General features: G+C 41.2%; 2 protein-coding genes across 10 annotated transcripts in view; one reads left to right on the top strand and one right to left on the bottom strand.

Moving 5' to 3' along the window:
- Positions 1-19,076, bottom strand: part of ATL1 (atlastin GTPase 1) — a 74,128-nt gene extending 55,052 nt beyond the window's left edge. For 2 of the 6 annotated variants that reach the window (XM_072838524.1, XM_072838528.1), the window contains exons 1-2: positions 18,912-19,076; positions 4,169-4,339 (exon numbers count right to left, since the gene is read on the bottom strand). In XM_072838524.1, coding sequence (XP_072694625.1) covers positions 4,169-4,202 — 34 coding nt within the window. In that variant the 5' untranslated portion in view covers positions 4,203-4,339; positions 18,912-19,076. The other 4 variants (XM_072838527.1, XM_072838529.1, XM_072838526.1 and 1 more) reach the window with 3 other exon arrangements.
- Positions 18,529-20,654, top strand: part of MAP4K5 (mitogen-activated protein kinase kinase kinase kinase 5) — a 109,560-nt gene continuing 107,434 nt past the window's right edge. For 2 of the 4 annotated variants that reach the window (XM_072838521.1, XM_072838519.1), the window contains exons 1-2: positions 19,326-19,417; positions 19,669-19,885. In XM_072838521.1, coding sequence (XP_072694622.1) covers positions 19,778-19,885 — 108 coding nt within the window. In that variant the 5' untranslated portion in view covers positions 19,326-19,417; positions 19,669-19,777. Of the gene's footprint in view, positions 18,668-19,325; positions 19,418-19,668; positions 19,886-20,654 lie in introns of those variants that run through there. The other 2 variants (XM_072838520.1, XM_072838523.1) reach the window with 2 other exon arrangements.

The following is a 20,654-nucleotide window of genomic DNA, read 5'->3' as shown; positions in this document are numbered from 1 at the left end:
TTCTTTGCCTTCTTTTCTAGTCCAAGACGATCAAATTTATAGAGCATTGATTTCTCATACCAGCTTAAACCTAGATAGGCTTGTTGCAGCACCTTTTTGGAGTACTATTTTAGTTCTTCATCTTCATCACTTGGACTAGGGAAGCAAACAATCCTGTATTTAAATCTTGGATTCATAACATAAATTAAGGGACCTCTGGCACATATCCTCATGGTCTCTGAGTCTGGAATTCCTTATATATTAAAATGGGCATAATAATGTCTACCTCTGAAGAATGGACTTTCAAATGCTTAAATTTATTTAAACTTTTGGTTCAGGGGCACCTAGATGGCTAAGTCAGTTAAGCATCTGCCTTTGGCTCAGGTCATGATCAGAGGGTCCTGGAATCTGAGCCCCTCATCAGGCTCCCTGCCCAGCAGGGAGTCTCCTTTTCCCTCTGCCCTTACCCCCACTCATTCTCATTCTCTCTCTCTCTCTCTCATTCACTCACTTTATCTTTCTCTCAAGTAAATAAACTCTTTTTTAAAAATAAGAAAAATAAACTTCTGGTTCAGTGTAGATTTATGTACAGGTGTCGGGATTCTCAGTTCTACTCATAGACCTGCTTCTCAGTTGTATCTCTGGGTATGATCCTCAAACAACACCCCATTTCTGAGTGTTAGAAGAGATGCTTTTCTGCTTTGTAGTTTCCATGGCCCTATTGGAACCTAACAGGTCTCTGAATACTCAGATAAAAATATTAGTTGTAAAAAAAAAATATTAGTTGTGATATGGTCCTACAGAATTCTCTGAATTGTAGGCTTCCTGTACAGATTTTGCAAATCTCTCTTGCCCTTTTCTTGGAAATCACTATAGTTGCCAATTCTGGGTAGTCTACCTTTGACTTCCACCCACTGCTTTCTAACTAGTCTGGAAAGTATTCAGCTAGATGACAAGGTTAGTTCACTGTCTTTTTTTTTTTTTTTTTACAAGCTATCATCTGAATTTTTTCTCATCACAGACCCCTGGCTTCTACAAGAGCCTGCTTTCCCTTTACCCTCAACCATGTCCCATTACCTTACAAAATATTCCACAGTATTATGTTATAGATAATAAAGTAAAAAAAAAAAAAAAAGATAGTAAAGTAGAAGACCAACTCTAGGTTCTAATTTCAGTACCTCTAACTTACTAAATATATGATTTTTGCCAATTATTTAACCTACCTGAGATTTAGTTTATTTGCAAAAGGCTATGTCCTGGCAACTAAAGAACCTAAAGATTAAATGCAATAATGCCAGTGACTATGCCTTGAAAACTGTAGTTCTATACAACACAGAAATTATTACCAATTCAGCAAAGACGCAGTAGAGCACAGTGGTGAAGATAAAAGAATCTGAAGTCAAACTGCCAGAATTGGAATTCTGGCTTTATCATTTATCTTTGATATATAAAATGAGGATTAGAATGCCTACTTCATATGATATTAGCTCAATGACAGTAGCTATTATTATTATTAAATGCCTATTGCATGTTGGCTATTGCATTAGGTGCTAGTAATAAAATGGAATCAGGACAAATATGGCTAACATCTTCATCAAAGACCTCTATTTCCTACTCCATTTGCTACACTTTTCTAAGAGATTTATTCTTTATAGCAAAGAAAAACCTCAGTAGTAAAGCATTTCCACAGAGCATCAAGACTTTACAATTTCAGTTTTTCTTTTCTGTGAAAATATCCAATGAACACACAGTGACTTCAGCATTCCTTTTTCTAATTCATCACTTGAGTTGAAACTCTTGATGACTTCTAGATTAACTGTCTGGGACATGTTCCCATTAAATATAAATAATCTAATGCTTGTCAATCACCTAAAATGCTAATTAAAAGGCAGATTCCTAGACCCCACTTCAGACCTATTGATTGAAAAACTCTGACTGATTTGCAGCAACATGGATGGAACTACAGTGTATTATGCTAAGCAAAATAAATCAGAGAAAGACAAATACCACATGATTTCACTCATATATGCAATTTAAGAAACAAAACAAATGAGCAAAGGGGATAAAAAGGAGAGAGAGAGAGAGAGAGAGACAAACCAAGAAACAGACTCCTAACTATAGAGAACAAACTGATGGTTATCAGAGGGAGGAAGGTGGGGGATGAGTGAAACAGATGATGGTGATTAAGCAGTGTGCTTGTGATGATAAGCACTGGGTGTTGTATGAAATGTTGAATCATTATATAGTACACCTGAAACTAATATAACACTATGTTAACTAACAAATTAAAATTAAAACTTTAAAAAATAAAAAATAAATAAAAATAATTTTTAAAAAATTCTGGCTTGACGATGTGGGAATATGCATTTCTAATAAATTCCCAATGTGATTTTTATGCAAATCCCCTTTGAGAACCACATCCCCAAGACAGAAAAAGCTTCCACTAATACGAAATCCATACCCAAAGAAATAATGAAGAATAATGATCTAAAGCTTCACGAAGGAGAAAAATCTTAATACTTAGAATAAATTTTCACATGTATGTCTTTTAACAGGGTTGAGTCAGCAATGCACAGGGATCAAGACAAAACTGACTTGAACATACACACCTTAACTGTGAGTTCAGGAAATTCCTACTCTGGTAGCCAAGGCAAAGGGTGGTGGTGGTAGGAGAACACCGAGAAAGCTCACTCATAATTTCATAAGAAGCAAAGAAAACCGTGTTACTGCAATAGTCACACTTACTAAAATTGGGGTTTGGTAATATCAGAAAATGGGACTGCTCTCTCTTAAATTCAGACAACTAAAGACAGACTTCCCTGTACCATCTCCCCACACTGACCACAAACCTTGGGTTATCTCAGTTGTAAACCTTGCCTAGTGGGAGTTAAGCTGGCCCTGTGACCAGAGAGGCAAGGAGAAATACAGTCTTTTGTTAAAAGTCAGCCCCAAACAACCAATTAAAATTTAAATTTATACCTATTGGTCTGAAAGATAGTTATAAAAGAGACCTCATTGAGACACAGAAGAGAATCAAGGAGCTCCAAACTCCTAGTGGATGTAAACTTTCCATATAACAACTTAAAGGTAATGAGCAAAATATTTACCCGCCAAGTAACAGTGGCCCACGATCTGCTCTGGTTCAGATAATAAAATGCCCTGAAAGGCTTTCGTTCCTAAGATGTTAGTGAGGCTAGCACTGTGGCTATAAGAAAAGGAGAGCCTAAGGCAGAAAAAGACGCCCAATCTGCCCACACTATCCGTCCTGAAGCAAGTGTGGAGCAGGAGAGCGGGCGGGGCCGCGATTTCTCCTGCATCACTGCGTTCTCCCTTCTCCGCCTGCGTGAGCGCCGCCCACCCACTCGCGGCGTGAACCCACTGGGCCGAGCCTCTCCTCCCCCCTCCCCTCGGCCTGGTGCTGAATCATGAGTCCAATATCTCCAAAAGGTATAACCAAAGAACAATGCCACCCTTAGGGCTGGCCTCAATGGGGTACCAGGTTGGGGTGGAGCCGCGGCTGGAAACCACAACTTTGCTTCCCTTCTTCCCAATTTCCCCAGCCAAGCCCCATATTAAAACAAGAACTGCAGCGCTGGGGGACTCGCAAGCGGACGCCCCTTCTCCTGGGTGACTCAGGTCCGCAACGCTCCCCTGCACCTCCCCCCCACCCCGCCCGCCCCCGGCCCGGCGCGGTCTGCCTCATTGTTCCAGCACGCCGCCCGCTCAGGAGCCCGCGCCCCGCCTGGCGGAAGGGCTCAGAGCTCCCCGAAAAGGGGATGGTGGTTAGGAATCCTCACTCCCTCGCCCCTCACCCCTCTCGGCTGGGTAACAACAGCCCCTGCCTACTCCCATCGCCTTCCAGCCTACGGATCGCTAAAGCGGAACCAACGAGTCCCCCGAGGCGCCTGGCGGGTGCTGTCCAAATGCTGCGAGGAGGAGGAATGGGGGTGGGAGGGTGGGGGAGAAGCAGGGGGCTCCGGCCTTCGCCAAGCCGCAGCCCTGCCCCACAACGCGATTCCGGCTACACCGGTACCACTCAGCCATGCTTTCTCCGGCCCTACGGGGAGCTGCTCGGTTGTGGCCCGTCTCCCAGCCCTGGACTCTGGCGCCGATCAGCCCTTGGCCCTCTTGTCCCCAGAAGCAGAAAGCGTCCCCGTGCAGGCTGCAGAAGTCACCATATGCTACTCACCCCAACTGTTTCTGTCCCTGCGGTTCTTGGCCATGGTGGTCTGGGGACTGGTGGCGGTGAGGCGCTGTCACTGCGCTGGCTCTTCTCCCTGGCCGCAGGTTACTGGCAGTGGGAGGCTCTGTGCCCGCGCTGGGCGCAGCTCGCTGAGACTCTGAGGATGTTGCTGTGGCGCTGGTGAGAAGGAGTGGGGAGGAGAAGGGAGGAGAAAGCGGATGAACCAAGCTCAGCATCACAAGCCTGAGTTCACACAAATACCGGCGTCACACCCTCCCTACCTCAGCCCACCCGCATAGCATGAAGACAGGGACAGAGGATGTACTGCAACATTTTCAATGGAAAACACACATACAAACAAAAAGCAGCACCCCCCTCAAACACACTCTCAAAGAATTTAACAGCATTAGCCAGTCACAGAACTACACAAACCAATATACTGCATTATTCAGGATGTTCAAATACCCGTTTTCTAGCATAGTTACACATTAGTGCCAATATGCAAGCAACATTTAAAATATGCAGGCAACATTTATAAAAACGTTAAAATAATCTGCATTTACCTACCAGGCATTATACCCCTCCCCCCCACCCATTTTAAAAGCAAGGTCATGTTGGTAAAGAGGGTTTTGGGCGTTTTTGTACCTGTATACCAAACAGGCCTGACTTTTAAAATTAGGACAGCAAAATTTAGATCAAGATCAAGATAAATGAAAGCTGGAGATCCATCATAATATGTAACTAACCCAACATATAGTGGGCAAAATTACTCACTAGATTTGCAAAGAAAAACTCTGAAGTTATATTGCCAAATACATATATATTTTTTAAAGATTTACTTTATTTATTCATGAAAGACACAAAGAGAGGCAGAGACACAGGCAGAGGGAGAAGCAGGCTCCATGCAGGGAGCCTGATGTGGGACTTGATCCCTGGGTCCCGGGGATCACGCCCTGAGCCAAAGACAGACACTGAAACCGCTGAGGCACCCAGGTATCCCTATATTGCCAAATATTTTAAGTAAAATCATATTACATAGTCTGAGTGAGCCTTGGCAGACACAAAGGTTGCAGTTTTGAATAGAAAGCAAAATGCAATAAACACTTTAAAAAAATTCTCAATCTCTCTAGAAACAGTCCTTTCATGCTATTTGACTCTCAAGATACAATTATCCGTCCCATTCTTCACACAGTTTTCTCCTGCATTTGGTTGTTGCCCACACTCTACAGATCAGTTTTGCCTACAAGATTACTACCGTCTCTTAATTACCAGATCTTTGGTCTCTGCTTATTCTTCATCATAAGCAACTCCTCATTCTACGTTCACTCAATATAACTTGCTATCATGGCTTCAGACAAGATCTCCATCCTGATAATTCCCCAATCTATTCTTCTAGTCTTAAGCTTTCTTTCTTCTTTCTTTCTTTCTTTCTTTCTTTCTTTCTTTCTTTCTTTCTTTCTTTCTTTCTTTCTTTTTTTTGAAAGAATTTTTTTAAAGATTTTATTTATTTATTCATGAGAGACACAGAGAAAGAGAGGCAGAGACATAGGCAGAGGGAGAAGCAGGCTCCATACAGGGAGCCTGATGTGGGACTCCAACCAAGAACTCCAGGATCACGCCCTGAGCTGAAGGCAGGCAGTCAACTGCTGAACCACCTATGCATCCCTAGTCTTAAGCTTTCTTAAAGAGAGAAAATCACCATACCAGAACCAAATTTATAACTGTCTGAGGTCATCTTCACTTTTCTTTTCTTTTAAGATTTTACTTATTTATTCATGAGAGAGACACAGAGAGAGAGAGAGAGAGAGAGAGAGAGAAGGAGAGGCAGAGACACAAGGCAGAGTGAGAAGCAGGCTCCATGCAGGGAGCCCAATGTGGGACTCTATCCGGGGTCTCCAGGATCACACCCTGGGCTGAAGGCTGCACTAAATCACTGAGCCACCGGGGCTGCCCCACTTTGTTTTTCTACTGACACTTCAAAATCAACATATCAAAACCCAAACTACTTCACCACCACTGCCAAATCTTATACATTCCATATTTTGGTTAATGGTTCTAGTGACCTCAGAGCTGTGAACACTGTAAACCAAGTTTACATTATAGTTTTAAAGGGGACTATGTTCAATAGAGATACATTCCCTAAACACTAATGAAACAACATAGGAAGATAGGAATTATCTCAATCCTGTACCTACAAACCAAATTCATAGACTAAAAGAAGTGTGTTCTGCTTTTCTTATATATCTTATTTATAATTCTCAGCTCACATTCCAGTCTGATAATCCCTTTCAGTGAATCTCATTTAAAAAATTATAGTACACTCACTCACACAGACACACACACACACACACAGTTGTATAATTCAATACACATCCTTTTTTTTCCTATATGTGGGCCTTTACAATATATATTTTTAACTGAAAAAGAAATTTATTTTTTTAAAAAACCTCTTTGTAATTAATAGGTAATCGTAGGATAATACTTGAGACTGTGTGACTATCTTGGCTAAGAACTTCACTCAATGGTTTTTAGAATCCATCGATACCCTTCCCTGAATCAAGTTTATATTAGTGATTTTTAAATCATGATTTTAAAATAATTATATAATTTCTTTTACATTTACAGTTAGCAGCTGGCATTCCCTTTCCCATCTTTGTTGAGAACCACTATGGATTTATGAAATCTAAAGCAAAAAAATTTTATTGTGTTATTTACCCTCATTATTCTTTCTAGTTCTCAAATTGCCCTAAATTTCACCAATGGGAATCCCTTCAAGGTAACATCTATGTCCTCTTAACGTCTGTTTATTTGTCTTTGATCACTTCCTTATTTTTTGGCATAAGAAAATGCTTCAAGTTTCCCTTGTATTTTTCCCTGCCTCAGGACTAGAATTAGCCAACTTCTCCAAGAAATTCTGCCTACTTGTAATGAGAAAAAAAAAAAAATTCAGAAACCAAGATCTGGTGCTAGTTGTGCTCATTCTTAGCAGAAATTTCACTGTTTCTAGACTCTGACAGTAGACATTGTTAGAAAAATTTATTTTAGGGAGCACCTGGGTGGCTCAGTCAATTAATCATCTGACTCCTGTTTTCAGCTCAGGTCATGATCTCAGGATCATATAATCGAGCCCCGAGTTGGGTTCTATGCTGGGTGTGGAGCCTGTTTAATAGTCTCTCCCCTTCTGTCCCTCTTCATCTCTTAAACAAATAATAAAAAAAAGAACGTATTTATTTTTTAAAACAATGAGTTTAATCTAGTCCAAATACATAGGAACCATATGAAATACATATGAAAATACATATATACAGGGTTATTTATTACAGCATCTTATGAAATTGCAAAATACTGGAAACAACTTAGATACCTGTATCTGAGAGTGGTTGAATATGTCTATACAATGAACACCTCACAGCTATAAAAAAGAATAAAGAAGATTTCTTTGAACGGATACAGACTCATTTCCAGAATACTATCAAATGGAAGGGGGAACAGTGAAAATACTTTACCTATCCTTAAAAGAAAGAAAAGGATATGAAAGAACAAAGATATCTGCTCATCCACACAAAAGAAATACAAGAAGAATAAGTTAGAAACTAGTGAGATCAGTTACCTATAGGATGGATGAGAATAGAGTGAAAGTAATGGGAGAATGGGAACAGGGTAGTAGAGATGAGGAAGACTGATACTTTCTTAGATGTAACCTTTTTATATAGCTGTTTCTGAGAGCCATGGTAATGTTTCACTTTCTCCAAAATAAATAAATAATTGAAACCAACCAAGATATGGGGGTAGAGGGAGGCCTCAAAATGGAATTACAAACAGTAAATAATAAAATTTTTTAAGTGAACTGAATTATATTACAGGTAAATAACATAACTAGGTGTAGGAAGAATTAATCTGAGAAATTAATTTCAGAATTAATCTGAAAAACTTTAGAAAACAGTATTTTGACTATGTGCTATAATACTAGAGACACAAATTGTATACAAGTATCATACTCCAGTTTACTTAAAAAAATTATTTTGAGTATAGTTGATATACAATGTTACATTAATTTCAGGTATACAAGATACTTCATATTTTTTCCTCCCAAGTCATACATGGGCTAGCAATTCTGAAATTATTTTATATATGCACTAGGATTGAACAAATATATGGTACATAAGCAGAACCAGATTTCTTGCTTTTTAAGATGAAGTTATAATAAAGAAAGGGGTAAGGATAGAATGAATACTGTGGTGTTGAGTTGGAATCTGAAGTATTAGTATGATAGAGTAAAAATACAAATAACTCAATTTTTAAAAATGGGCAGAGGATCTATTAAATAGACATTTCTCCACAGAAGACGTACAAATGGCCAAAAACACATGAAAAGATGATTAATATCCTAGTCACTAGGGAAATGCAAATCAAAACCACAAAGAGAGGCACCTGGGTGGCACAGTTGACTCCTGATACCAGTTCAAGCTTCTCTCAGAGTCATGTGTTCAAACCCCACATTGGGCTCCACACTGGGAGTGGAGCCTACTTAAAAAAAAAAAAAAAAAAAAACTCACAATGAAATGCTACTTCTTAACTACTAGGATGAAAAAGACAATAATGAGAGTAGGTGAGGATGTGGAGAACTTGGCACACCCATACACTGCTGGTGAGAATATAAAATGGTGCAGTTACTTTGGAAAGCAGTCTGGCAGCTTTTCTTTCTTTCTTTTTTAAAGATTTTATTTATTTATTCATGGATACAGAGAGAGGGGCAGAGACACAGACAGAGGGAGAAGCAGGCTCCATGCAGGGAGCCCGATGTGGGACTCGATCCTGGGTCTCCAGGATCACACCCCGGGCTGCAGGCGGCGCCAAACCACTGCACCACCGGGGCTGCCCAGTCTGGCAGCTTTTCAAAAAGTTAAACATAGTGTTATCATATGGCCCAGAAATTCCACTCATATATACTCAAATGAAATGAAACCATATGCTATGTGAAAACTTGTACAGGAAGACTCATGATTCACAGGAGCCAAAAGGTAGAAATAACCTAAATGCCAAATAACTGATGAATGGATAAATAAAACATTGTATATCTAAATAATGGAATATTATTTGGCCATAAAAAGTAATGAAGTACTGGTATATGCTACACCATGGATCTTGAAAACATTATGCTAACTGAAAGAAGTCAATCATAAAGACCACATATTGTATGACTCCATTTATATGAAATGTACAGAATTAGCATATTTATAAAGACAGGAAGTAGATCACTGGTCACCTATGGCAGGAGGGTGGAAGAGGGGTTAAGGAAAAAGTGGAGAGTGATTGCTAGTGAGTACAGGTTTCTTTTTGGGGTGTTTAAATTTTTTTTAAATGTTTGAAGTCAATTCTGTACAACTCTGTGGATATACTAAGAATGACTGAGTTACACAATTTAAATTGGTGAATTATATGGCATGGTATATATTACTAGGCTGCTTTTAAAAAATTAAAGTCAAGTTTATTTTAAATCAGAAAAAAAGAAGAAAAGGTATTTGTACATTAGTACTCTAGCTCTCCTTTCATCCTGACTTCTCTGGGATGTTACTCCATATTTTGTTCCTTCCCTGCTATATCCTCAATGATTTTTTTCCCATCAGTTCCTTCACCATGCTCATTTCTCCCCATCATAAAAAAAGGCTCTCTTCATTCTGTCATTTGCATCAACATGGATGGACTTAGAGTGCATAATGCTAAGCGAAGTAAGTCCAACAGAGAAAGATAAATACCATATGATTTCATTCATATGTGGAATTTAAGAAAAACAAATGAACAAAAAAGACAAAAAAACAGAATCAAATACAGAGAACTGGTGGTTGCCAGAGAGGAGGTGACTGGCGGATGCGTGAAATAAAGGGGATCAAGAGCATACTCACTGAGCACTGAGGAATGCCTAGGCCTATTTAATATTGTACACTTAAAACTAATATAACTGTGTTAATTATACTTCAATAAAAAAAGAAAAAATAATAAAATAAAATGTAACCTCCTTAAGAATGAAAAGGGCTCTCTCAATCACAAGTTTCTCAGTAGTTGATGCTACAACTCATTCCTTCCCTGTATAACTAGCAAGCTTGGAAAAGTATATCAGTTAAAATGCTTTGGGCTGTAACTCAAAATAGCTTAATCCAAATGGACATTTACTGTCACATAATTTTTTTGAAGACAGGTTTGTTCTGTGGTGATTAATTCAGCAGCTTAACATCATTAACAATATTAGTTAGGACATGGATTTGGCTGCTGTAAAAAATTACAATGGCTTAAGACAGATATTCATTTCTCTCTCCTGATATAATCTGAACATAAACCCTCCAGGGCTAATATGGTAGCTTTGAAATATCAAAGAACCTAATATTGGACTTCCATTGTATAAGCCAAGATTGTTACTTGGGCATTTGCATCCTCATTCAGCCAAATAGAAAGAAAGGAAAGAAGGGCATATTTCCATTCTAAAAATATAACCCAAAAGCGGCACATATCATCTCTAGTCAAATACCATTGACAGTACATGTCTCACTTATTTGATAAATATATTATGTATATGTGTATCTAACTAAAATGTAAAAGACCTAATACTAAAGAAAGAAGGGAGGACATCTGGCTGGCTCAGTTGGAAGAATATGTGACTCTTGATCTCAGGGTCATTGAGCCCCATGATGGATGTAGAGATTACTGAAATAAATATTTTTTTTTAAATGAAGGGAAATGGATTTTGGAGAATAACAGCAGGCTTTGGCCACAAGGACCAAGTTTGCACTTCACTACCTTTAGCATGTGGACTTATTTTGTAATGTGGGCTCCTATCAGGGTTCCAAAATGGCATCTGCCATTCTAGTCATCAGCACAGTTAGCCATGCCTAGAAACAGAAAAAGGCATGTCTGTGCCTTATGTACCTTGATAAATACAAGGAAAACCCTCCAGAAGCACTCCCATAGACTTTACCTAGACTTTACCTGTTATTGTCTAGAATTGTCTATCATAAACCATCCTTGTAGTAAGAGAAATGAGGCTAGGCCAATTGAGATTTCTCCCCTAGCATTGGGGAGGGTCTCTGTCTCATCTGATAGACATAGCCACTCAAAAAAGGTCAATAAAACTGTGGTCCTGATAATAAGGAAACAGGGAGAGAAGATAGTTTTTGAGCACAAGGCCTAAGGTGATAATCACAGCTTTCCTTTTTTCCCCATCCTTCAGTGGTATCTCCTCTGATAGGATGACCCAAAACTTACTTCCATAGGTCCAAGTCCTTAGTGGCCTTATCTTTACTGGGTTGCTGCAGCTTCCCATCGTTCAGTAATATTAGACACGTGAATACCAAGAGGTATCTTAGTGCACATGTAGGGTCTCAGACATAGTCCTTCTTGTTTTCTTTGTAGAGCAACAACCAATTTCCCTTAATAGTGAGGACCAATCACTCCAATCGGTACAATGATCCCCTAACTGTTGCCTCAATGGCTAAAAGGCCTCTTATAGGTCAGCTGACAGTTTCAGTTTCCTATTTAATGAAATTGTGACTGTGTTACTGGGGAGTATCTGCCCCTTGGGCCTTAAGATCCACTAAGCCCAATGTTTTAAAGACAAAATTATAAAGTTGTAGAGACAAAAATTCTTCAGGTGAGTTGTTAGGAATAGTAGAAGAGCTACCACTCTCTCCCTTGGTTCCTAAGCTCACACATTCTGAATGTAGGGTAGATGGCAACATACAATGGCTACAGAGTTAAGTCCTATCTCATATCCTCACTGGGTTATCTCCTTGCCAGCACCACAACTGATTCTTCAGCAAACCTTTCTTCCATTCCCTCAAACTAGCTTCTTCTAAGTGATGAATTTCATGTAAGATTAGTTAATTCCATGGTCATGATTTCATTGTTATATTTTCTTCAAAGTAAAAGGAGTTTCTCACTTAAACTTAATGTTATAATACATGATGAAATAAGGCATTCTGTAAACCCATGGATTGTGGTACTAGCAAAAAAAAAAAAAAAAAAAACACCCAAAAACAAAAAACAAAAAACAAAACAAAACTTTCCAGGCAGGGAAGGTAAACCTGTATCTGGAATCTGTATCTATTTCCATGAGAATGAATCCCTTTTCTTTGCATAATGGAAGGGATCTAGTATAATAAATTGCCACCAGGTGGTTGACTGGTCTGTCTAGGAAATACTACCATAATGGGGCCCCTGCAATGGCCTCTGCTATAAGCAAGTTAAACACTCCCTAGGGGTAGTAATATTATCCCTGGCAAATGGAAGTCCATGCTATTGAATCCACATTTGGACTTCATTCTTTTGTACATGGGCCCACTGAATTAGCACCAGAGTGATCAAGTAGAGGCTGACAACCATAGAATAGATCATCTTGTAAACCTAATTATTGGAATGAATGCCCTCTTGTGGGCAGTTATGTGGTTCACAGATATTTTCACATTCTGGGTCCATTTTGGGAATCCATCTGTATTATCTCTCCCATTATTTCCTTTTCTCAGATATTCTTCTTTCCAAGTTACTGGCCCACCTACTAGCCACTTTACATAAATATAGATCTAAACTTCAGGCCATGTATATAGATCTATACCTCCTTCCTAACAAAGAGGACAACCAGATGTTCTATTCAATATTATGCCCATGGGGAGAACTTCTCTTCAACCCTATTTTTCAAGGCCACCTCATTAAGGGTAGTGCCATAATTCAGAGGCTATATGCTTCCAGTTGGTGTTAGTATATCATGCAGACCATTAATAAACGAGGCCCAAGCTTTTCCTTCCTCTGCTATATGACCATGAGAAAAAGTTCAAAAAAGGGGGGGGGTGGTGGCAAAGAAGTAGGGATGGGTACAAAGGAAGTCTGTCCATGCCTTCCATATCTGCTCAGGTCACCCCAGTATACACCTTTCCATTTGATAATGAAATTATGCTGCCCATGTTCAATTAATGATTCAGTAAATTAGATAACACCCAGTTCCTAAAGAGCAGTTCACAAAACATAGTCACTCAGTATCCCCCAGTCAGGTGTTTAGTTTTTGCCAAGGCCTGGTTACAAACCAAGAGTTACCTTTCAAATGGAGAATAGTTGTCAGGAGATGAGGGCACATTCTTGTACCAAAACCCTATCAGTGCAGCTTGTGCCAATAACCTGGACCATCTGTAGGACATTCTGTTTTTCCAAGTCTTATGAAAAACTGGCCACCATATGATTTACATGGTAAATGGGTCAGAGAGCAGCACGTGCAATATGGTGGCTCCAAAATCCAAACAGTCTAACCAAGCACTGTGTATTGTTCTTTGAGGTGGATGTAGAACACAGTAATTCCACTGATTTTTAGAAATTTCACTATTGCACAGGTCTCTGAACTAGGTTTATTTCTCATCCTCTGATAAAAGGGTCTTTTTAAGGTATCTTGGGCAGTTGCTATTTCCTGTTTACTTATCCAGTTTGCACTATGTCATCAAGGTAATAGACTAACAGGATGTTCTACTAGATATCAAGAAAACAAAGGTCCCTCTGGAATTACAGCATATTATAACTGAAGTGTTTACATGGGTCTGAGGTTAAGATAATGACAGTGCTATCCAAGTCATGTGAAGGCAAACTGCTTCTGATTATTTCTTTTAAAGGGAACTGAAATCTACATTCTAAGTGTCAATTCAATAGCTATATTCTAGGTGCCAAGGGCTGTGTTGATTTGCTCTAGTAAAGACTCCACATGTAGAAATACAACTGTGAGGCTTCTCCCTCAATTCAGGTACTCTAGACTTGTGAACTGGTTACAGTTTAAGAATTGGGTGATATGTATTGAATCACCATCACAGTGACCTGAGTTCAATTTCTCATCAGACCTGAAATTTTTCTGCTTACATATGTCAAGTAGCACTTAGGTAGACTATTGGTTTAATTAATTGACATTGATGATCATACACCATCGAAGATCCTTGCAAACACCCTTGATTATCACTTCCTCCTGAGGGTTATCATGGTAATTGCGCTGAACATGCCTTTGACAGTTAAGTCCCACCTGGACTCTACCAGGATCTCAAATATTCCCACTGAAATCATGGATCCTGATTTCGTTGTGGCATCTCCATTATCATTTCCAACCAATTAGGACAGCCACCAAATAATTTTTCAAGGACATCTGTAGCCCTTTATCTCAATGCTTTGATAAAGGCAGATATTATAGGCCCTTATAGGGATGGTATGGATAGAGCATTACTAAGCCAGATGCATATAAAAGGGCAAGTTCAACATTCCCATCTCCGTGAATCTTCAGATTCCTTCCTCTACAGTATGTCTTGGAAGTTCTTGCATCTCAGCATAGAGACTACCAACTTCAAATAGCCAATTCAGAAAGACTACCACTGCTCAAGTCAACCTGAATCACAGGTATTTGGCAAGACCCTGTAATTCCAGCAGTGCAAAAGTTTTCTTCTCCAAGAACAGGTCTTGTCCTTTTCCATCAGGGCTATGCTAAAATCTCTCTGCTTTTTAAAGTTTTTATTTAAATTCCAGTTAGTTAACATACAGTGTCATATTAGTTTCAGGTGTACAGTATAGTGATTCAACACTTCCATACATCACCTGGTGCTCATCACAAGTGCACTCCTTAATGTCTATCACTTATTTGAAACATTACTCTTGTTCAAAGTTCTCAGTGTCATTTATATCTACCCAAATGCCCCCATCCTTATTGCAGGATCCCAGTACTTCTATACCAGAGCTCTTACTTTGGCATAACAGATCTAGGTCTCACATTTAAATACTATTGCAACTCAAGAGCCTTTACTATTCAGCTATGGGCTTGATTCTCAGCCATTATTTCCCCTTCAGCTACATGAGAAATAGGTTTCTTTGAAGCTGTCAAAGAAGCTTTTGGATTTTCTACTCATGCCTTCAGTTTGGAACTCAGGCCATTTGTCTTTTTTTTTTTCCCCCAAGTATTCTCTCAGAGGCAATCAGAGCAAGTGACAGCATGATTTTAGTGATCATCACTACCAAAGCAGCTAAGTGCTAGATATTGGCCTTCCATTGCTGCGCCCTCCATCTCCTGTCACTATTGATGGTTATTTCAGTAATTGTGACACCCTTGTTTCATTTTCCATGGCAAGAAGTTTATATAGGTAATCACCAGATTATGTGAGTAATACCATCCCACAAAGCAAGGGTTTCTTTCCTGAGGTTTCTTCTAATACCTGTAACTATTAATCACGGTTCTGGCAAGAAAGATACAGCACAAAGAGAGAATCTAATGAAAGGACTATTTTTAAAAATGAGAACAGGGTTTAAGGAACTAATAAGGGATAGTGAAACACCCTGAGACTAGAAACAGTGGAATGCCGTTATTATACTCATCTTAAAGGGGCAAGGAAAAAAAGAGCTAGTTAGAACACTGTAAGAGTGGTAGAGGTATAGGATAGGGCCACAGTGAGGCATTGTGGTCTCTTCTGACCATTAGGGCTTCTTGAAACATTAGTTTATATGAGGTGTAAGCAAACTTTAAGCATCCCTTCTGAATGTTATACTTATTATACTGTGAGGAAATCAAGGAACAACGCAAGATTATTTATAACTTACATTTTTTCTTAGTTACTGAATTTGCAGACGGGATCAAGTTGTGAGCCAAATACAGGAACCCTGCTACCAATCCTGATAAAAACCTAAAATCCATCCTGGGAATCAAGGTTAATTTTAACATATCAGATGATCATTTCAAGCTGGATAAAAAAAGGAATATGCAACTGTTCTTTTTTTATTTTTTAAGTTTTTGTTTTTATAATTTAAAACGATTTTAAGTAATCTCTACACCCAATGTAGGCTCAAACCTACAACCCTGAGATCAAGAGTCACACGCTCCACTGATCTAGCCAACCAGGTACCCCCAACACTTCTTTTTTAAAACTCCCCTCATACTGACTTGATACTGATTCTGAATGAGATACATGGTCTACTGCTGTCCAGAACAAAATAGAGCTCTTCTATTCTTCAAAAACATGATTCTTCCCTCAATAGACGACTCTAATTAGTAACAGAAAGAATAGCTGAACTATTTGAAAATTTAAATCATAACTGTGGCAGAAGATGTCTTCCAAAATTTAATTATATCTAACAAATCCATGGAGCAATAAACTCAATCACACAGTGTTACATTTTGCAACTAGTTTATGCCAGAAGGTTCATCAGGAGATTATACAGGTTAAGCCTACATGTTCCATACACAAAACTTAATGTCCTCATGCTCTGTTCTGTCACACTTGAGTTTTGATAAGGCTTTCTATCTTGGATAATTAGTTGCAAACCTTACCTAGGTAGAAGTTAAAAATTTTATGTTCCCAGTTTTTTTTTTTTTTTTATTCAGCCTTGGCTGAAGAAACCAGGAGCCACAGATTACAATTAGCATTTTACTAAAGAACTGTGACAGAATGGAAAAACACTACAAAACACAGAGCAAACCATTACAGGTTGTTATGTAGATGAGAGTAAAACCTGGAAGATATTTTACATGTCAGATATTATGAAGACACAAAGAATATATGATAATGAGGCAGAGATAAAGGGCTTATCAAGTTACACGTATTCTTATTCCATACTTTGTTATAACATTCAGCAGTTTGTAAGAAACTGCTAGCTACAATTTTAAAATTATTATTATTACATTATATTATTGAAAGCTCTGTGCTTAATTGTTTAGAATGTAAAATTAAATTTATGTGCCATATGTTTATTTTATGGATATTAAACTTGAATTTCTCTACCAACCATGTAATATTTAACTCACCAGCTATGATTTCACTGATCTTGTTTAAATGAACTCAACCAGTATTTTTAAAAAAGATTTTTAAATAAGATTCTTTTGGAGTTAGAATAAAACAAATGTTTTCCTCTTTGCATCAATGGCAGTACAAGTAATGATTATAGCAGACATATTTTTAAATCACCATGTAAAATTTCAACTTTTTCCATGCTATCCGCCTCTGAATTGATAGTCAAAGCATATGGATCTGCCATTGCTGGCAACATAAAAATATCTGCACTCCAGAGTCTTGTTGAAGCCTATGACCTCAAACTTTTTATTACTCAATTCGTATCAAACATTGTGCTTCAAGAATAACATGCTTGAAGGATTATCAGACACTTACCCTTGTTTCAAATTGGGAGTTCAGCGTTTCCACTTTATGAAGGCTCATGAGGTAAAATTCTCTAAAGTCTTCGTAGTAGGACAAGATGTGCCTCTCTTGATCAACTGCTTCACTGTGATCTCAAAAACACTATAAAACCCCGCTGCTTTGGCAAATTTGCTGCATTGCTCTAGTATCCTCTTTTCCCTCTCTTTAACATCATACCTATTTCTTCATTTACCTATTTTTATCTTGTGTAATAGTATGTATTTTCTGTATGCTGCCTCAAATTCTCTGGAATAATGCAAGTATAAATACGTAAGAATAAACTCCAGACTAGAAAAAGGATCAATGCTTATAGGGTCGAAGGAAGAAAAAAAAGAATTTATGACTGTAAACAAGTACTAGGATACCAATAGAACATTTGAAAAGATTTTGAGTCATTGAAGCCAAAAGTATGTGCCCACCAAAACAAGTGCCAAGAAGCTTTGAAAGAAGGAACTGTTCTTCAACAATTTTTTCAATGCAGCAAACACATAGGCTTTGTCCATAGAGCATGTAAGTCTGAGCTTACTTATGTTCGCTAAATAAGTGCCTTTTGTGCAGGGAGCACAAGAAAATACATATATTCCTCGTCCTGTTAAGGTGTAAATTTAATTTCTACATTATACAATTAATTACAATGATCACCAACAAGGAGAATATCGCCCAAGAACGGAATTGAATTGGATGCTCAAACTCACAAGCCAACATCCGCAACTTGCTCTTTCCTGATTTTTCAGTTACTAAACGCATTGGCTGAGCATTATCTGGCTTTTCTGTTCGAAACCTCTACTGAAATATCTTTTATGTATTTCTACTGAAATACATAAATCTGGCAACTTTATTTCTACCTTCAGAACGAACAGGACTGGAACTGAAATTGCAAAACAGCTTGTGAAACATCAGCCCAATGACTTCCTCGAACTCCTGTTTCCATACTCTGTGCACTGTGAAGTAGTTTATGACCTCTTATATGGATTAACCCTCTCTATAATTCTGTAAGACGCCTTATAAACACTTTTTTTTTGGGGGGGGGGTGCCAGATACAAAACCTTAACCCCAAAAGCAGCAGATAACGACCCTGAGATATCGCCAAATATGATGTGCTGCCCCAGATCACCTACTGAGGAGGTGGTAGAGCCAGAAGCAGGTTGTGGTCTCTGCTTTTGTTTTTATCTTCTGCAGAACTCCGGATCCCATGCAAGGCGCAGTCCCGCCATGAGGCATAGCGTGTATCGCCAACAGGGATAAAGGCCACTGAGGCTTCCTGGGAATTCAGGCTTTCGGAAATGTCGTGGAAAAACTCAGGAGAAGACAGGTTGTGCAGGTAGGTGTGTAGTGCAGCCTCAAACTGGTACCACCGGGAATGATTTGCAAAACAGGAAGGTGCAGTGGTAGGGTGTGCCGCGGCGCGGCCAGGCCGGCACTCCCGCGACCTCCTTCCCCGGCGCCCCGCGGCCAGGTGACTTCTGGCCCAGTGCCCTCAGCCTACCTACCTTTTCCGTGTTGGCCTGGAGAGGCTGCCCTCGCGCCCACCCTTCCCCCCTCTACCCGTCACCCTCCAAATTTACCTGGCGAATCTGGGGGGGCGGTTTAGCGGAGGCCGGTAGGCTCGCGAAGGCCCGCCCGGGGTGGGGGTGGGGGTGGGGGTGGGGGGCGTCCGTCACCTCAGCGGGGAGCGCAGCCTGGGCGGAGGAAGGACGCGCCCCGGCCGGGGGGGGCGGGGGCGCGGTGGCCTGGCGGCCGGGAGGCTGTCGTGTCCCGACCAGGCCTCAGGGCGGCACTCTGGTCCCGCGGCCGGCGCGCTCGGGCGGGCCGCTGGGCGCCGACCCACGCTGGCCGGGAACGTTTCACCCGGTGACGCAGCCCCGGGTGGGGGACGTGGTGCGGCGGCGGCGGCGGCGGCGGCGGCGGCGGCGGCGGCGGCGGCGGCGGCGGCGACGGCGGTACGCGCCTCCGCCGCCTGCGAGCGGACGTGCGGGGCGGCGGCGGCGGCGGCGCAGGGTCCGCAGCGGCAGCGGGCGCCGGGTCGCGGGTCGCGGGTCGCGGGACGCGGGACGCGGGCGCCGGCGTGGAAGTAGGTCCCTGGCTCCGCGCTCAACAAAGAGCGGGGCCGCCCCCCTCGGGTACCGAGCCGGCCCCAGGCCCCGGCGGGCGGGGAGGCCGGCGGGCTGTTCGCGGACGGCCGGGAGGGGGAAGGGCCGCGCCCGGACGGGACTAGGGGGCGCCGGGGACCCTTCCAGGCCCGCTCGTCCGCGCTCCCCGGCGGGGCGGAAGGGAAGGGGCCGGGCCGCCCGGGGTTGCAGCCTCTGCTCGTCCCTCGTGCAGGCGGAGCTGCGGGCAGAGGCTCCATGTTGGGAAGCGGCGCCGCTCATCCTCGTTAGCGGGACTCGGGGCGCCGGGGGCAGAGCCGGCGGGGGCCGGGCCCTGAGCGAAGATGGAGGCCCCGCTGCGGCCTGCCGCGGACATCCTGAGGCGGAACCCGCAGCAGGACTACGAGCTCGTCCAGAGGGTCGGCAGTGGCACCTACGGGGACGTCTACAAGGTGAGTCGGGCCGGGCCGGGCCGGGCCGGGCCGCGCCGCGCCGCTTTCCCGGCCGAGTGTGAGGCGTGGGGAGGATGCTTTTATTGTCGCATCGTGGGGATGAAGCGGCCAGGCTTCCTTTTTACTCCGCTCAGAGCACCTTATTTTCATTCCTTGCTCTGATCGCTGCCAACACGCAGAACTAACCAGACCTTTGCAAAACCACTGTTGTACTTCTGTGTGTGCTAGGAAGGCTTCTTACGTTTGTTTGTGGTATCGAGGGGGAGTTCGAGTCTGCTTCTAGAGTTGCACTTGAGGACGTGCCAGTCTCAGCAAGGAAAAATGCTGCATCAAAGACAGTAGGTGAGAAAGAATATTGACACGAGGCGTTTGCGTTTAAAGAAAAAAAAAAACTCTTACCTGGTTGAGCTTGAGTTTTAAAAGTCATAATGAAACCAGATCTGTCAGTTTTCACTGTAAACGGTCTAATACCAATCAAAATGATGTGTGCATAAACATTATCCTGTGTAGGATTCTGCTTTTCCTGGCAGATGTTTCATCATTTGTATTTGGTGGTTTGTTTGGGTTTTTTTTCCCCCTACTTTAGCAGTTCCTCTCTCAGGGATTTAGAACATTCCATGACCGGAGAGGGGATAAGAGCTGTTGTCTTTTTAATTGTGTTCCCTGGCATTATTTGCGACAAATGAGAGGGTGAGGTACTGTTAATTTAATATTAAAGAAAAATTATAGAGAAGCAAACAATTCCATAAATCCACTGGGTTCTTGAAGG

Source organism: Canis lupus, chromosome 9, assembly GCF_048164855.1.
Source record: "Canis lupus baileyi chromosome 9, mCanLup2.hap1, whole genome shotgun sequence".
In the NCBI taxonomy this organism is placed as follows: Eukaryota; Metazoa; Chordata; class Mammalia; order Carnivora; family Canidae; genus Canis; species Canis lupus.
The sequence above is the reverse complement of the archived record's forward strand: the minus strand, read 5'-3'. Positions and strand labels throughout refer to the sequence as shown.